At 43.4% G+C, this 17174-nt stretch overlaps 1 protein-coding gene across 3 annotated transcripts in view; it reads left to right on the top strand.

Annotated features, from left to right (window-relative positions):
- The first annotated feature begins 4324 nt into the window (after window positions 1-4324).
- The window catches only part of SLC11A2 (solute carrier family 11 member 2), a 42712-nt gene continuing 29862 nt past the window's right edge, over window positions 4325-17174 (top strand). Inside the window, exons 1-3 of one of the 3 annotated variants that reach the window (XM_027036141.2) lie at window positions 4325-5703; window positions 9613-9746; window positions 13062-13776. In XM_027036141.2, the coding sequence (XP_026891942.1) occupies window positions 13731-13776 (46 nt within the window). In that variant the 5' untranslated portion in view covers window positions 4325-5703; window positions 9613-9746; window positions 13062-13730. Of the gene's footprint in view, window positions 5704-9612; window positions 9747-13061; window positions 13777-14890; window positions 15102-15560; window positions 15700-17174 lie in introns of those variants that run through there. The other 2 variants (XM_027036142.2, XM_027036143.2) reach the window with 2 other exon arrangements.

The raw sequence follows: 17174 nt of genomic DNA, 5'->3' as shown, positions 1-17174 counted from the left end.
ATGACTGAAGACTAGAGATTTGGATTTGATATGAAAGGATTAATGAGTCCTGCTGCATTTTGCCCAAAGGAATGACAAGAAAAGATGATGTTTTATAAAAATTAGTCTGGGGTGGCATCCAGGATGGATCAGAGTGGGAAGAGACTGAAGGTTAAGGGTACAAAAGAGTTATTATAAGGACCTGGACAAGAGATAGTGAGGAACCAATAGAATGCCCTGAAATAAGGGCCACCTTAAAGCAGTCCAGATTTGTGGTGCAATAAATGGGAATCAGATTTGAGCTCCCCAAACCCATATATCATGTAGTTTGTCATCAGAATTTGGCGTTCATCTTACAAACATTTGAGGGGCCACTCTGTAGCCATTCTGCTAGGTTCTAGGAAAATAAGGGCAAATAAGAGGTGGGCCTTTCCCTCAAGAAGTTCAAAAGTTTAGCAGTGAAGATTGGCGTTTGAAAGTTACTGTGCTATCATGTGATAGGTGCTGTAACAGAGAAATATGTTCAGGGCACAGTGAGAATTAAAGGAAGGAGTAATCATTGATAAAATCTGGTGGTGGGGGACAGAGCATCCAGATGAAGAGAAGTCACACTGGAACTAGATCACGGAAGATAAATTGGAGATTGCCTGGCAGACAAGCACCGGAAGGAAGGGCTTTGTGAAAAGAAGGAACAGCATGTCCAAAGATAGGAAAGATTGGAATTTCAGGAAAAGAGAAATCTCCTTTGCTAGTGGAAATACTCACTGCAGTGATTTGCCAATCTTAGATACTAATTAAGTTTGACAGGCTGCCTTTGGCAGGTTATTCATCCCAAGGCACTAAAAAAAAATATCCCAGAATGAAAGAGTTTTAATAACCAGTGCTTAATACAATTTTATGATATTCTTTCAGAATCTGAACAAGATGAAAACTTCTTAATTGCATTTTTTTCTTATGTGTTAAAAAGGTTGGGAAGCCTGGCTGTCTGTCAAAGAGCATGTGCCTCTTGATCTCTGGGTCTTGGGTTCGAGCCCCATCTTGGGTGGGGATTACTAAAAAAAAAAAAAAAATATTTTAAAAGGAAGAGAACAAGGAATACTATAACGTATACTTACATATCCACCACCTAAAATGAGTAAATAATATCATACCTACTTTTTCCCAAGTCCCATTTCCCTCCCTTCCTGGGCATCCCCTTTGTATCAGTCCACTTTTAACACTTAGAATATATATATTATAATATATATAATTATATATTGAATATAAATTACATGAATTATATATGAGCATATGTATATTCAATATGGATTACATATATATATTTGAATATATATGCATATGAATATATACTATATGAGTTTTTTTAATGTTTTAAAAATTCATATACAGGGTCACCTGGGTGGCTGAGCTGGTTAAGCATCTGATTCTTTAAATGTTTATTTAGTTTCGAGAGAGACAGAGAGAGGCAGAGCACAAGCAGGGGAGGGGCAGAAAGAGAGGGAGACACAGAATCTGTAGCAGACTCCAGTCTCTGTGCTGTCATACAGAGCCCAACGCGGGGCTCAAACCCACAAACTGTGAGATCATGACTTGAGCCGAAGTAGGATGCTTAACCAGCTGAGCCACCCAGGCACCCCTAAGCATCTGACTCTTGATCTCAGCTCAGGTCTTGATCTCAGGGTCATGAGTTCAAATCCTGTGTTGGGCTCCATGCTGGACATGAAGCCTACTTAATAAATCAATATTCATATACAGTTGACCCTTGAACAACATGGGTTTGCACAGCACAGCCCCTGTTTGAACTTACTCAAAAAGTGCTAATTAAAATATGGATAATTGTTGATTTTAGTGGAACAGCATTCCATTAAGGTCAAGATCATGTCCTGAGTTGCCTTTGTACCATGTTGTTGGGTCTTTCATAGGAGTAGTGCTGTTTTGGGGATTTAATTTTTTTTAGAGAAAGGAACACAAGTACATTGTAAAAAAAAACTTTAACTTTTCCCTGTGTATTCTTTTTTGAGACTCACAGCATTACTTTAAAATTTTATTTTGAAATATACAATACAGAAAGTTATTTTCAGTTTATTGAGGTATAAATAACGTCACTATTACTTTTTAAATATTATGAAGAAAGACAACCAAACAGACTACCTACCCCCCCCCCCAGACTGTGTGTACAAAAAACCGTTTCTATGGATATTTTTCTATGTGAAAAATCATATGGACTTTTATAAATATTGTTTCTAACACAATTCTATATTTGTAAATTAATTTATAATGTGAACTGGGACACAATGTGGGTCCACTCCCACTTATATGCAGATTTTTTTCAATAAATACAGTACGGGACTATAAATGTATTTTCTCTTCTTTGTGATTTTCCAAATGACATTTTCTTCTCTCTAGCACACTTTATTGTAAGAATACAGGATATAATACATAGAACATACAAAATATGTATTAATTGACTATGTTATTGGTAAGGCTTCTGGTCAATAGTTAAGTTTGGGAGGACTCAAAAGTTATACATGGATTTTTAAAATTTTTTTTAATGTTTATTTTTGACAGAGAGAGAGAGAGAGACAGAGCATGAGTGGGGGAGGGGCAGAGAGCGAGGGAGACACGGAATCCGAAGCAAGCTCCAGGCTCTGAGCTGTCAGCCCAGAGCCCGATGAGGGGCTCGAACTCACAGACCGCGAGACCATGACCTGAGCTGAAGTCGGATGCTCAACTGACTGAGCCACCCAGGCGCCCCGATATACATGGATTTTTGACTGCGTGAGGGATCAATACCCCAACCCCTGTGTTGTTCAAAGGTCAACTGTAATTGGTTTCATGTGGCATTTATTTTTATTTCCCTCAAATTTGCTTTCAGAATTCATCCATGTAGACCAAGTTCATTAATTTTAGCTGCTGTGTGGTGTTCCATCTCATGAATGCACTCCAATTTGTTATTCTGTTTGTTACTGATAAACATTTATGTTGTTTGCAATGTTTCATTATTACAAACACTGCCTTGTAGGGGAACATCCTTGAACAGGCTTCCTTGTTCTTATGTATGAGAGTTCCTCATAAGCAGTGTTTTCAGAGTGGTTTTTTTTTTAACCATAACTCATAGTAAGAATACAATTTATGGGGCACCTGGGTGACTTAGTCCGTTAAGAATCGAACTTCGGCTCACGTCATGATCTCAGAGCTCATGAGTTCAAGCCTGCATCAGGCTCTGTGCTGACAGTGCGCACATGCTCTCTCAAAAATAAATGAACAATTTTAAAAAATGCATTTTATATCAAGACTCATTTAATATACAAAATAAAAGTTTAGTGAAATAATACTTAGGCTATCTGCACTCTATTTACTATTCTATTCCATTTTTGTAAAATGCTGGACACGACTAACTAAAACGATTTCATGACCCACTAATGGACTGAAAAACACTGTTCCAAGGCAGTAGACTTTCTGGATCGGAGGATATATGCATTTTCAACTTGAGTAAATATTGCCCTGTTGCTCTCCAAAGTGGTTGTATCAGTTTTACAGGATATATAAGTCCTAGTTTCTCACCAACACTTAAAATGGTCAGACTTTTAGATTATTGCTAATCCAGTAGATGTGCGATGAAACTCTTTGTCAGTTTACTTTGCATTTTCCTGGATACTGGAGAGGTAGAATAGATTTTTATATGTACCATTGTTTGAATGTCTTCTGGTAATTGGGTATTCATACCTTATGTCTATCTTCCCACTGGGTTGTTTATCTTCTTTTTTATTGTTATTGGTTTATAGGAAGCCTTTACAGATGCTAAATACCAATCTTTTTCTGATATGCATGTACATTGCAGATACCTTCTCCCTATCTCCCCATCCGTTACTTGTATTTTGACCTTGTTTAAAATACTTTTAGAGGGGCTGCCAGCTGGCTCAGTTGGTGGAGCATGTCACTCTTCATCTCAGGATCATGAGTTCAAGCCCCACATTGGGTATGGCACCTACAAAAAAAATTATATATATATGTGATATATATATTATATATATATGTGATATATATGATATATATATCACATATATATATCACATATATATATATATAATTTTTTTTGTAGGTGCCATACCCAATGTGGGGCTTGAACTCACGATGTATATATATATATGTGTGTATATATATATATATATATATACACACACACACACATATATATATGAACTCATGTATATATATATATACATATATATATTTGTATATGAGTTTTTAGTATTTGTTACAGATTTGTTACAGTCAGCTTTATCAAAACTGGCTATTATAACTTCTGCTTTTTCATAATTTGGCTTTTTAAATTCTATCTTAGGATCATAAAGATATTTATATTTTTTCAGATGATTTTGAAGGTTTTATTTCATTTTGTTTTACCATTTCAGGTCTTTAATTCACCTGGAGTTTATTTTTGCCTGTTCTTTTTCTGTCTTCTGAAGCTTGCGGGGCTCACCGTTTGACTCCAGCACATTTCTCATTCCAGTCATTGTTTTCTGGCACTCTAGGTGTCTTACCCCCTCCTCCAAGTCTTTCTCTTAGCAAGAACAGAATGAGGATATAAATGACCTCCAGGCTTAGAAAAGTATCAGTTTGAAGGCCTGTAAGGAAGAAGCAAGCAGCAAAAATGAGGTCAAGAGGGTCATCAGGAGGAAACTCCGCGAAAGATGATGTGCAAGGATGGTTCCTCCTTCAGACCAGGAACCTGAGGATCCTGGAAGAAGAAGTGTGTCTACAGGGAGAAAGAAGAGTGTCTCAGAGGGCTGGCCCTGAAGGAGAAGCTTCTGACAGGCTCCTCACGTCCTACTCTTGAAGCCCTTCCGCATCTACCGTATCTACTTTTTAATTTTACCTCTTGTTTCTACTTGCAAGTCCTGTGAGCTTCTTCCATCTTGCACTAGAAAACTGTGAAACTAAGGCATGTAAGAGACACACAGAAGTTTTTGGTGGATCTGAGATTAAAACATAGGTCTCTTGGCCATCAAATGGGAAGGGTTCAAGTGGAGTCCAGTGGAAACCAGTTTGTGAGAGAAGACTTGTAAAAGAGGAGGTTAGCATTCCAGAGGAGCAGCAGTCCAAAATTATAACAGGTAGCCTTTGATTTCCAGTGTAATCACTGCAGTCATAATCATCATCAAAAAGCCTTTATGAGTGCCTGTTTGTAATGAGCAATTAAGGTAGACACTGAGCTACATTTAGAATATGCTTTTCCTGAACATTGTCTAAGAATTCATACTCTATGAAAATGAATATAAACAGATAAGCAAAGGACCTATCCATCTGACAATTAAAAGTAGGCCAATCTAGCTACTGGGGGTAGTAAAGAACATCAAACATGCCAGAAGTAGTGCAATTTAAGGATAAGGGCATCACTGGATGAAAAACAGTGCCAAGTAGGGATGGGTTATAGGGGTTCCAAGGTCAGGGAAACTGTCACCAATCAATTAGGGAGGGCGGATCTCTTGCTTTCTGACTTCACTCACTCCCTTCCACCCTTCACACACACGTACCCCACCCCAAGCTTTTCTCTTTCAGGTGACATAACCCTTGCTAAGGATTGAGATCAGAGGAATTTTTCCTTTGTGTTAGTCCTTGGCTTTGGATAAGGGACCTTTACCCAGCAGCAGCAGGAACCACCCTCAGGAGCCACTTTGTGCCGCCTGGCACGTCCACGGCAATTAGAGCAAAAGGACAGAGGTAAGAAAATCCCTAGAAGGAAATTCTTCCCACCCAGCTTTAGTTGGGTCACCCAGGATCTCTGTCCCATCAGTCTTGGTATTCACTGTGCTGCATGGCTCGTTATCCCACCAGCACCATTTAGTGAGCTTCTGCTGGGTTCAGTTTCTATTGGGCAAAGGAAGTCCCTGCTCAAGTCTAGGCACCTGTGCACACTCAACAAGATTCATAAATATCTTACTTAGAAGAATCAATAGTAGAAAGACTTTATGGATTTTGCAGTTAAATTTTTTTTAACGTTTATTTATTATTGAGAGACAGAGAGACACAGAGCATGAGCAGGGGAGGAGCAGAGAGGGGGAAGACAAGAATCCGAAGCAGGCTTCAGGCTTCAAGCTGTCAGCACAGAGCCCTATGCGGGGCCCGAACCCACAAACCGCGAGATCATGACCTGAGCCGAAGTCGGACGCTTAACCGACTGAACCACCCAGGCGCCCCAGGATTTTGCAGTTTAGTATCACTGTCCTAAAAGTCATTGATTTAATGTAGAAAAATAATTAACATGATCACATACACATGCAAATATATGTTAATAAGTGTACATGTATTGCTCCGGGGGAAGTTATTGGCTCTGTCTCAGGATCTTTGCACTTGCTGGTCCCTCTGCCTGGAAGTTCTTTCCCAGGTGCTAATCATGTGGTTTGCTTTCTCACTCTGGTCAGATTTCTGCTTCAAAGTCACCCAGTGATGTCTTCTCTAACCATCCTTTGTCAAATAATCCTTACCTCTCACCTCTGGCTCTTGCTGCTCCTTACCTTACCTTTCAAATTTATTTTTTAATGTTTATTCATTTTTGAGACAGAGAGAGACAGGGCATGAACGGGAGAGGGTCAGAGAGAGAGGGAGACACAGAATCCGAAGCAGGCTCCAGGCTCTGAGCTGTCAGCACAGAGCCCGACGCGGGGCTTGAACTCACGGACCGTGAGATCATGACCTGAGCCGAAGTCAGACGCTTAACCGACTGAGCCACCCAGGCGCCCCTCAAATTTATTTTTTAATAGAATTTATTACTTTCTCACTTATATTTATTGACTTGTTTATTATTGGTCTCCCCCACAGAATGTAAGTTCTCTGAGAGCAGGACATTTGTATATCTTGATCATTACAATATTCCAGTGCCTTGAACAGCACTTGCACATAGTAGATCCTCGGTGCTATGTTTATTAAATAAATGAAATGAAATGGAACAAACATTCCTCTGCTGTTCTATGGTGAAGCTAAACAGAAGGAAGCATGAAGTCTTTCTAAACTAATCCTATTCAGCTTTAGAAACTTGGTCATTCTGAATCTCTGACTCCTGGAGAAGACTCCCTACCAATCTCTTTTTCAGTTCAGATGACTCCAGTAGGGCTGACCACACCCCCTAGCTCTAATGGTCAGCTTGTGTCCCAGGCACCCCTGGGCACTGTTTTCAGCTTGGGACTTGGTTCATGACCCAAGCTAGGTTATCAGACAGAGCCCTCCCCAACACTTTTGCCGGAACAATAGGGAAAGAGATACTCCAAGCTGTGAGGATGACATTGGCCCAGAGCAGATGGTGGCCATTGTTCCCCCATGCAAGGAGAACTTGCTTGAGAATAAAATCATTCTAGGATGGATACAGAGGAGAAAGAGAGAGAGAGAGAGAGAGAGAGAGAGAGATAAAGACAGGTGGACAGTAGCTTGGCAATATTATCTGAGTCCTCATCCAGCCCTGCTTCAAGCTAGATGTGCCATTGGATTTCCCACTTATGTGAATGATTCAGTTCCCTTTGAGCACACCAGTCTGAATGGGTTTCTGGGTGTCACTGACCATCAAAAAACAAAATGAAAATCACACCTCGTGCCCATTTAGCTGTATAATTTGTGCCCCATCAGTTTTCCCTTTTTTACTGAATGACACATGCAGGTTTTTATCTAAAACTTTTGAACATTTTTATAGTTTACAAAATAATTTCGTGTGTATATAAAATTTAATTTTAATACAGTTATGTGAGGCGGGGTATATGTTGTTCTTTTATTTTTTTTAATTATTTTTTTTTCAACGTTTATTTATTTTTGGGACAGAGAGAGACAGAGCATGAACGGGGGAGGGGCAGAGAGAGAGGAAGACACAGAATCGGAAACAGGCTCCAGGCTCGAACTCTCGGAACGCGAGATCGTGACCTGGCTGAAGTCGGACGCTTAACCGACTGCGCCACCCAGGCGCCCCTATGTTGTTCTTTGAATTGGTTAAAACTGAAGCTCAAGAAATCAAGCAATTCATTCAGCATCACACAGTGAACAGCAGAGCGAGAACTCTAATGTGGGTCTTCTGGTGCTAAATCCAAGGCCTGGTCTATAGTTTTCCATCTGCTTTCTTAAGTATTTGTAGAATTTCTTCATGAATTTATTTATTTTTTGTCTCTCTTAACAGAGGAGAAGCTCACTTAATAGGACCTTGCTGTTTGCCTTGAGTCCCTCTTTTAATTCCTAGGGCAGCTTTCTGGAATGAGTGAGGTTCAGGAGTAGGGGGTTGGCTCTCACTGATCGTAAGGTTAGAGTTGGTCAGATCTGCTTTCTGTCATCAAGGAGCTTGTAATCAGCTGACTGAAATAATGCATATGTATTAAAGTGGTGCTTTTCCACCTTTTTTTGACTGCTATGGTAAGAAGCCACACACACATCATTAAAGTTTTACAAAGCAATACCTACCTTAGTACTTATAACATTCTTTGATATTTCCTATTTCATTAAAAAAATTTTTTTTAATGTTTACTTATTCTTGAGGTGGGGGGCGGGGGGGACAGACAGAGAGGGAGACACAGACTCCGAAGCAGGCTCCAGGCTCTGAGCTGTCAGCACAGAGCCTGACGCGGGGCTTGAACTCACAAACCGTAAGATCATGACCTGAGCCAAAGTCAGACACTCAACCGACTGAGCCACCTAGGTGCCCCAACCTATTTCATTTTTTAAAAATTCGGATTGTGACCCACTAAATTGACCTCATCATTCAGTAAGATGGATTGAGACTCAGTTTGAAAAAACACTTTTACAGGTCATATATATGTAAAGTCAAATCCAAGCTAAAGTTCAAGATCACAAATGTTTATTGAGTGCTAAAGGATGTGCTAAGTATATTACTAGGTGCAGTGAACAATAAAAAAATAATGTATGTACAGCTATCTTTATGAAGCTCATACTCTACTGGCAAAAATTAGAGAATAAGCTCAAATAATTAATAAAAGGAAAAATTTGAGCCAAAAAAAAAAAAAAAAAAGCCCTCACAAAGATTCTGGAGCAGCAGAAGTCATATCCCGTGAGAATCAGGAAAGGCTTTAAGGGAGCAGGTGGTATTTGAGTTGAGCCTTGAAAAATGGATACTAGAGGGACACGTGGGTGACTCAGTTGGTTGAATGTTCAACTCTTGATGTTGACTCAGGTCACGATCTCACGGTTTGTGGGATCGAGCCCTACATCAGGCTCTGTGTTGGCAGCTTGGAGCCTCCTTGGATTCTTTCTTTCCCTCTCCCTCTCTCTGCCCCTCCCCTTCTCGTGCTCTCCCTCCCCCAAATAAGCAAATTTAAAAACAAATTTTGATAAAAAGGATTAAAAAAATGGAGACTAGAACTGTGAATGGAGGTAACAAAAGGAGCCAAAAGCACAGGGTCAGGCAAACCCAGGGTGTGTAGGGGAAAGAAAATAGGAAATTCAACTGAAAGGAAAGGTTTGCGTGGTGGAGAGGTGGAAGATGAGGTGGAAGGAGGGCTGGAACCATGGTGTGGGGGATCTTGAATGCCAGATGAAAAGTCTATTCTGTATTTAATGTGGTAATGTGTGTAAAATATCCTCCACGTGGCATGAAATGGCACTCAGTTGATGTGATCTCCTCTTTCCTTCTTTACTCTGTAGGCTATAGGAAGTTTCTAAGTGGGGAAGAGAAATAGATTGATCAGGAGGAAATTGAGGATGTGGAGGTCAGAGCTATGGGGGCCTAAGCAGGAAGGTAGCAGTTGAAATAGAAGGGGACAACTGACCTTGCGCAGGTAGGCTACATAATTACCATTATTTTATGTAAGGGAAGATGAGAAATCCATGATAACCTTCAGTTTTCAAGTCCTAGAAACTGGGAATATAAGGAAATTGTAAGAACAACCTGGTTGGAAGAGAAAGGAGGATAGTTGGGGATATAGTAATGCTGACTTTCTAGCTGGACATGCGAGGAGAAAGTCCAAGAGGCAGGTGTAGCTCAGGGAAAGAGGGTACAGAGAGTAATGGCCTTTGGGAATCATTGTCAAGAAGGTGAAATGGTGGCATGGCTGTGAAGGGATGCTATCACAGCCTGGGACTCCTCCCCAAGGACACACCGGTGAACATGATAAAGGTCTGGCTCTCAAGGAGAAATACAAACCACAAAAGCAATTCAGTGTTATGGGAAAGGGAAGAATACAGTATAGTATATCATAGGACTACATAGAAAACATGCCTTACTCAGACACTTGGGCTCGTGGAAGGCTTTTGGAGGAAGAAGCATTTAAAGTGAGACCTCAGTGGTGAGTAGGAATAGGCCCAGCTGAAAGATGTGTAGAGCAAGAATGTTCCAGCAGGAGCACAGCATGTGAAAAGGTGGGGAGGCAAGAAAGAACATTGGTGCATTTGGGGAACAAACGATAGAATATCCTTCAGAGGTTAGTATCATACCCACTTATCATACCCTATCAACACAAAGATTTAAGAGCGTACCCATAGTTTCCCAGCTGGCTAGACCTCAAATCCAGGTCCGTGTTACTCTTAAGAGGTTGCTCTTTCCGTTATTCCAAGCTGTCCCATAGTGTCTCTAATGCTGGGTGGGTCCCGGTATTGTTACACTGAAGTTGTAGGGATTGTGTAGAATTAGAGGACCAAGCGTTGAACCTAAGGAATGCCAACATTTAAGGAGTAGGAAGAAGAAGAAAAGTAGCAGTTGAAGAAAGTAGAGGAAGCGCGATCCAAATAGAACTGCCCAGAGAGCACAGTATGATGGAATCCAAAGAAACAGAGTTGGAAGGAAGAGGAGTGGTATGACATTTCAAATGTGGTAAGAGCTCAAGAGTCTGTGGGTTCTGACCATAGATGGCCAATGATGATGTTATTTAGCTAACAAGAAAGTAATTACCGGGGTAGATCACAAAGGGTGGAAAAATAAAGGAGTGTTCAGGAAGCAGAGTAAGTGCTGGTCACTTTTTCAGAGACCTTGATTTTGGGTTTTACAACAAGAAGAAGTAAGAAGGGAAGCCAACTCTGTGTTGGAAGCACTAGGTTTATTAGGAAGCACTAGGTTTATTAGGAACTTCCTAATAAAGGTAAGGTAAGGTAAGGGTACCTTCCCTTACCCACGAAGGTAAGGGAAGCAAATCTGCACAGAAGGAGAAGTCGGGCTGTGAGGCAGGACGAAGGCTCAGCTGACTTTCAGAGCTGTTCCTGGTTGGGGTGAGAGGGATGAATCTTTACGCTCCTACATACATCAGTCATTCCGTGTGGGCTGCCTAAGAAAGAGGCATGACGTGACAGCTGAGGGCCATCTGCCAGCAGTGTGCCCACTTCAACAGCTGGGGTCATAAGTCCTTTATTCTCAAGGGGTATCCTGCCTGTGCATTCCAACATTTATCACAGCAATAGCTTTACAAGGCTAGCAGATTCGAGGGAGGAATGTTTTTAGGGTAGTAAGACTCAACTTTGGAAATAGATACATTAATATAAACATATCCTAATTATTATTCTGTATTGCCTTGTCAGGCAGTATGTCAGCCATAACATATTAAAAAGTGGGCTAATCCGTTTATGAAACACCTCCCATATAGCTGGCCTTTGTTAGCAGGTGTACAAAGATAAGATAATCACCCGTATTGAGAAGCTAACAAGTTAGTGGGAGAAGGGATGCACCAAAACAATAACCCTGTAAGAGGCTGTGCTTATCTTATTTGTGTTTATATCTGTATCACCCCATCTATGCCTGGCACACAGTAGATTCTTAATAGGTATATACAGAATGAGCCAGTGCTAGAGTAGAGCAAAAAAAATTGCTTGGGTCAAAGACAGAATAGAGGGCTAATGGAGCCTGGAGGAGGCAGGGAATGCATCACGGAGGGGGATATTTTAAGGGAAGCTTAAATGATACTAACGAGTTTTCCAGGTAAGGAAGGGGAGGGGTGGGAGGAGTTAATTCCTAGCAGCTGTTTCAGGGAAAACAAAAGCATGAAAAAGAATACTTGGAGGGTGGGTCAAAGGTAAAGCATGGAAGGAAAAGTCTCCTATTTCGATAAAGGGCACGCGCGACACAAACACATATTAACATCTACCCAGAAACGAGTTGGCTACTGTGGTAATGTGGGATATTCAGGGAATTTACAAGAGATCGTTTTTTTGAGCTGGAGTTGAATGAAAGGGAATTGTTTTAGGTGTACACAACAGAGGCAGAATGGTATGTAGTTGAGCGCTGGTTCTTCAAGAACAGATCTGTGTTCAAAGCCTAGCTCATGTTTGTGACATGTTATATGTGGTGTCTGATACGGATACATAATAAGAATGCAATTAATGTCAGTGAGAATCGCGGACCTGGAAGGCATGAGTGGAGTGTATATACCAGGGGAACTGTTGAGTAAACGAAACAGGAGCTATGGTAGAGTCTCACTGTAAAATCCATTCCTGTTTTTGGAACTCCTAAACCAAAATAGGGCTTCTTCCTCCAACATTTTAGTTCAGGGATGATTTCGTGTGTACATATTTTCCTGGGAAGGGGGACAAATTGGTGCCCCACTCAATCTAAGGCAGCTCTGCATTGGGGAACTTGTCTGAGGTAGCACAAGGACAAGGAGCAGGGCACATTGTAATGATACGACTTTTAGTATTTGTGCGTGCCCTGGAACAAAGAGATCTTCATCTGGGATCCGGGAAAGAGATTTGTAGATCTTCTGACCCTACAGTTGTTCTGAATAGGAAGCAGAGCCACCTGCTAGAAGCCTACTTTGACCAATATGAATCCATTACTCTTTTCTTTCTTTTCCATTCTAAGACATTTCTTTCTGTCGCACTTATTTGCATATGTTTTTGTGGTATTAAGCAGATTTTCTTTAAAACTATGAGAAAAGTTTCTGAAGGCAGGAACTTCTTCCTCCCAGTATCCCACTTCACTCTTCTTACTTGCCCCGCCCCCATGTCTCCTTTCCACCTCTGCCTCCAGCTGGCCTACTAAACTATTTGCCAGAGGCATGATTTCCTCATTCTTTCAATTCTCCTTCTCCCAGATTGAGAAATTCTGGGCTTGCTCTGGATTTTTTTACAGTCTCAGGTTTTCGTTTTTGTTTTTTCTTTTTCTTTTCCAGCAGATGCCCCAGTCCTGGGTTTGCATGTCTTTGTTGTCAGCCTGTGGATCACTGATTGACCAGTGGACCGCCTGAGCCAGCGGGTCCCTCAGATCCCAAGGGACAGACTGGGCGGTGCTTTTACCCACACCGTGAGACTCCTCATAATTGCATCAGTGCTGCACGTACCTATGGAAAATACTAGTGGACTGTCAGGCTTGGGGTTAATTGGTTTCAGCTAACACCTTATGGGAGCAGAGTCCTTGTGCACATGCTGCCGTGGTACAAGTGCCCTAACTAGCTTCACACCAAGGGGAGTGGCATCCTGAAGGAAAGCAATTCCTTTGACTCCACCCCTTTCATCCACTGCCACTCACAGATTGGCCTCCAGCTCCTGCCCGGTGGATCAAAGACGAAATCTTAGAATACACGTTTTCAAACTCAATTAATTGTTCATTAATATCCGGGAGTGGCAGATATACGATGCTTCCCTTTTCATGGCAGGTCAAAGATGAAATTTGATTATGCTTTGAAGGGTGTGGTTTGCCTCTTGAAATTCCCGGCAGTGTCTTTACCAACGTGGTGTTGCTCAGAGCAGCCCAAGTGCCCTTATCTAACCAGGGAGGCGCACTTGTCTGCATATATACAGGCAGGAGCCGACACTCGGAAAAGTCAAATCCAGCCTGCACAATGAAGAAGCAACCTAAGAAGGATGAAGCTCCACACTGTGAGCTCAGTAAGTAGCCAGCAACCATGCGGAAGCCCAAAGAGGTTGCTTAGCTGAGCAGACCCGTTAGGGGGACATGAATGGCTCCAGCCATTTTACTTTCTAGTTGCAGCAGAAGTTCCCACAGGAAAGGTTCTGGTCTGGAAGGACTTCATCAAACCTTTCTGAAAACTACCCAGAGGTGTTGGAGAGAGATTCTCAGAACTAATTTGTGCATTTTCTTTTTCTCTCTAGGGGAAGTTCTGTATGGAAACCAGCCTGTACCAGAGTAACTGAGGATACTCAGCCCAGTTTTTTTGTCCCTGAGATTTTTACTTTGTACTTGATTTGGAGTTTTCTTTTTGCAGTTCATTCTCCTTCCTCCTCTCTTGGACTCTTTTTACAATCTAATAAAATTTTCTCCTAGCAGTTTTTTTACGTGGAGAAAGAAGTTGGAGGGGTTTATGCTTCTTTTCCTAAGCCTACAATTTGGTTAGATAAGCCTGGTTATCTTCAACGTAAGCTGTAGGGGGGTGTCTAAGAATGTTACTGGAAGCTCTAAAGGGCATTGTAGAAAATGAGGGTGGCTCGTCAGACAATTTTTCTTCCCTCTAAAGCACCACTAGTCTGGCTATCATCTTCAGGGAAAGGCTGGCGTTGTGAGGTTGGGGCTGGGGCGGGATCGCTTTTAGGTAGGCAGAGATAAAGCTTGGGGGAAGAAGCGAACCAGCCGGGTAGGATGGAGGAAAACAATTCATCACAGAGGCTTGGGAGTGGGGCATCTGATGCGGTGGAACTGGCTGTACTAGCTGATGTCTCGCGATTCCTCCCGGGTGTGGGTTGCTTTCGGTGAAGCAGCAGATACTATGGTGTGGCTCTGGGGACGAGAGCATATGGTCCTGCCAGGTTGGCTAAACTTTATGGAGTGGAGCTGTACCTCGCTGAACAAAGTCTCCAGAAAAAAAAGGGGCTTGACTGCCAGTATCTAATGTGAGGCAGCGGCTAACTGAGGTAGGAAATTGATCTGACCCGGGACTGGGCGCAGGACCGCCGGAGCCCCGACAACCATACGCTCGCAATGCGCTCGCAATGGCTGGGCGAGAAACAGCTCCAGCCCAGGCCGTCGTGGCCCCGCCTCCAGCCTGACCCTGGGGTGGGCGGACCCTCGGGACGCCCTCAGCTGGCCACGCGCGCCGGCAGCTACCGGGAATAAGAGGAGTCCAGCCAATAGGAATGTGCAACTGCGGTCCTATCGGCCAATCGCGGGGCGTGTAGGGGGTTGGCCGGCTTGGCGCTAGCTCCCGGGATATGGAGCGGCCAGCGCGAGGGCATCCTGTCTGGTGGCTGCGGAACCGGTAAGGCCACCGGCGGGCGAGGTCAGGGGTCACGCGGCCGCACCAGTTTCCCCAGGCCGGCCGGGAGGGCGCGGGGGTGGGCCAGGGAGCAGGCGCCGGGGCCAGTATGGGGCACGCGGGGCGCCATGCGGGACGGCGAGGGGCGGTGCGGGCAGGGAGGGTCTGAGGCGCGGGGGGGCCAGACAGAGCCGCCTTATTCGAAGGAAGACAGAGAGGGGGGCGGGGGGTGGGGGCAGGGAGCGAACGCCTGAGGTTGTGGGGGCCTCGTCCCTTCCCCGCCGCGGCCTAGGCGAAATGGCCGAACCCCCGGCTGGACCTGCCGCCGCGCCGGAACCCGTGATCCAGGGTGCGCTGACCCGCTTCACGCCGCGGAGGAGGCGACGGGCACAGGGCAAGGTCCCCGCAGCCGCCTTCTTATCTGCGGAGCCCTGGGGCCGCGCCCGTTCCCTGGGCCTCCCGCCGCTCCTCTTCAACAATAAAGATCACTTTAGTGCAGCCGACATCCATGGAGCGCCTTCGAGTGAAGGGCCTGGGCAGGCCGCTGAGTACTCGCGTGTAGATTGGTTTTAGGGCTCTTTGTGCCGCTTCCTGGCTCCAGGTACTTTTATAGGGGGCACACGGTATGGAAGTGGGGTGGATGCTCTCCGACTGTTCGGTTTCTTGTATCCCTGCTTTTAAAGCTGCGATATTCCGTCTTTGGATTCCTTTCCACTCCCCCCCTCCCCCGCGCCCCAATTCCCCGACTCATGTACCAGACGATTTCAAAGAGCATCATTAGGGAAGAAGTTGAGGAACCTGGGCTTGAGTTTTCCTGTGTGTAAAATGAGCATATTTTCATATTGTCTGTTGCTTTCAGAAGAGTGCTGCGAAGTTAAGGGAACGCGGCATATTTTTAAAGTGGAAGGCAAAAGCAGAAATTCTGTGGAAGGAGAAGCAAGGGCAAATGGGCTTCCAGAAACTTTGGCTGGCCATTATTTTAGTGAATATCGGTGAAACCGGGGGGACACTGTTGACCGTGACTCCTGTGAATGGAAGGCCCACCAGTTTGCACCACTTCTTGGCTGTGTAAACCTTTGAGCAAGTTGCTTAGCCTCCTGGTTCATTTGTCTCCAGGAACTTAAAATGAGAATTGATAATATAAATCTTACAGGGTTGTTAGTGAGTATAAAATAAGTTGATACAGATGAAGTGCTTAGTTCTTGGCGCCTAGGAATTTTTATTACTTACACGTGCCTTCTTTCCGCTAAAGAGTCGCGTCTAAAGAATTCTGATCTTATAACTTACCCTTTGCTCAGAATCGTGTGAGCCTATTGTGAATGAATCCTTAGGCCCTTTGTTTTCCATCCCTGGTGTTAACGTTGACCTGAAGGTATAGTATAATTCCGGGTGATTAGAGGCTTCCTACTGGGTGTTTACTGTATCATTAAATAAGGTTGGAAACTATCACTCTACTAGGTATGGCTGTGATAGCTGTGTTGAGTAAACGAAGCCTCAGAACTTTTTGGGCTGTTTAGTTTTTCATTGGAAAATACTTCATTGACAGTCTTGGCCCAGGCACGGTTTATTTTGGATCCACTACCAAAAAGGCCATGATTGCAGTATACTTGGTTTCTCATGTTTCCGGGATGGCTGTGGGACTTCGGAGGGGAATTTCTGGGCAGCCTGGCAACACTTCTTGTTAATGAATGGGGAAGCTTGGTATGAATCTAATCTTACTTTACTGTTAGGAAATCCGCAGTGGTTCCTTGGATTACTCTACAGAGCAACTACTAAGCAGTTTTACTTCAGTTTTGACTCAGTGACGTCAAGGTTAGAGGTTAGAGAACAGTATCCATAAAGTAGCATCTTTTGGGTGGGTGCTGTGGAGTGAAAGGTGTCTTTGTTCCTTGTCTCCTCCCCATGCACATAAATATAGTCTGCTGACAGATTTATACCCTTTCCATGAGCTTAAAAGTCTCTTTTTTTAAAATTTCTTTTTAATGTTTATTTGTTTGAGAGGGGAGAGGGACAGAGAGAGAGAGAGAGAGGGAGACAGAATCCCAAGCAGGCTCTACTCCAGAGCCCGATGCAGGG

The sequence above is a fragment of the Acinonyx jubatus genome, chromosome B4 (assembly GCF_027475565.1).
Source record: "Acinonyx jubatus isolate Ajub_Pintada_27869175 chromosome B4, VMU_Ajub_asm_v1.0, whole genome shotgun sequence".
Classification (NCBI taxonomy): Eukaryota; Metazoa; Chordata; class Mammalia; order Carnivora; family Felidae; genus Acinonyx; species Acinonyx jubatus.
The sequence above is the reverse complement of the archived record's forward strand: the minus strand, read 5'-3'. Positions and strand labels throughout refer to the sequence as shown.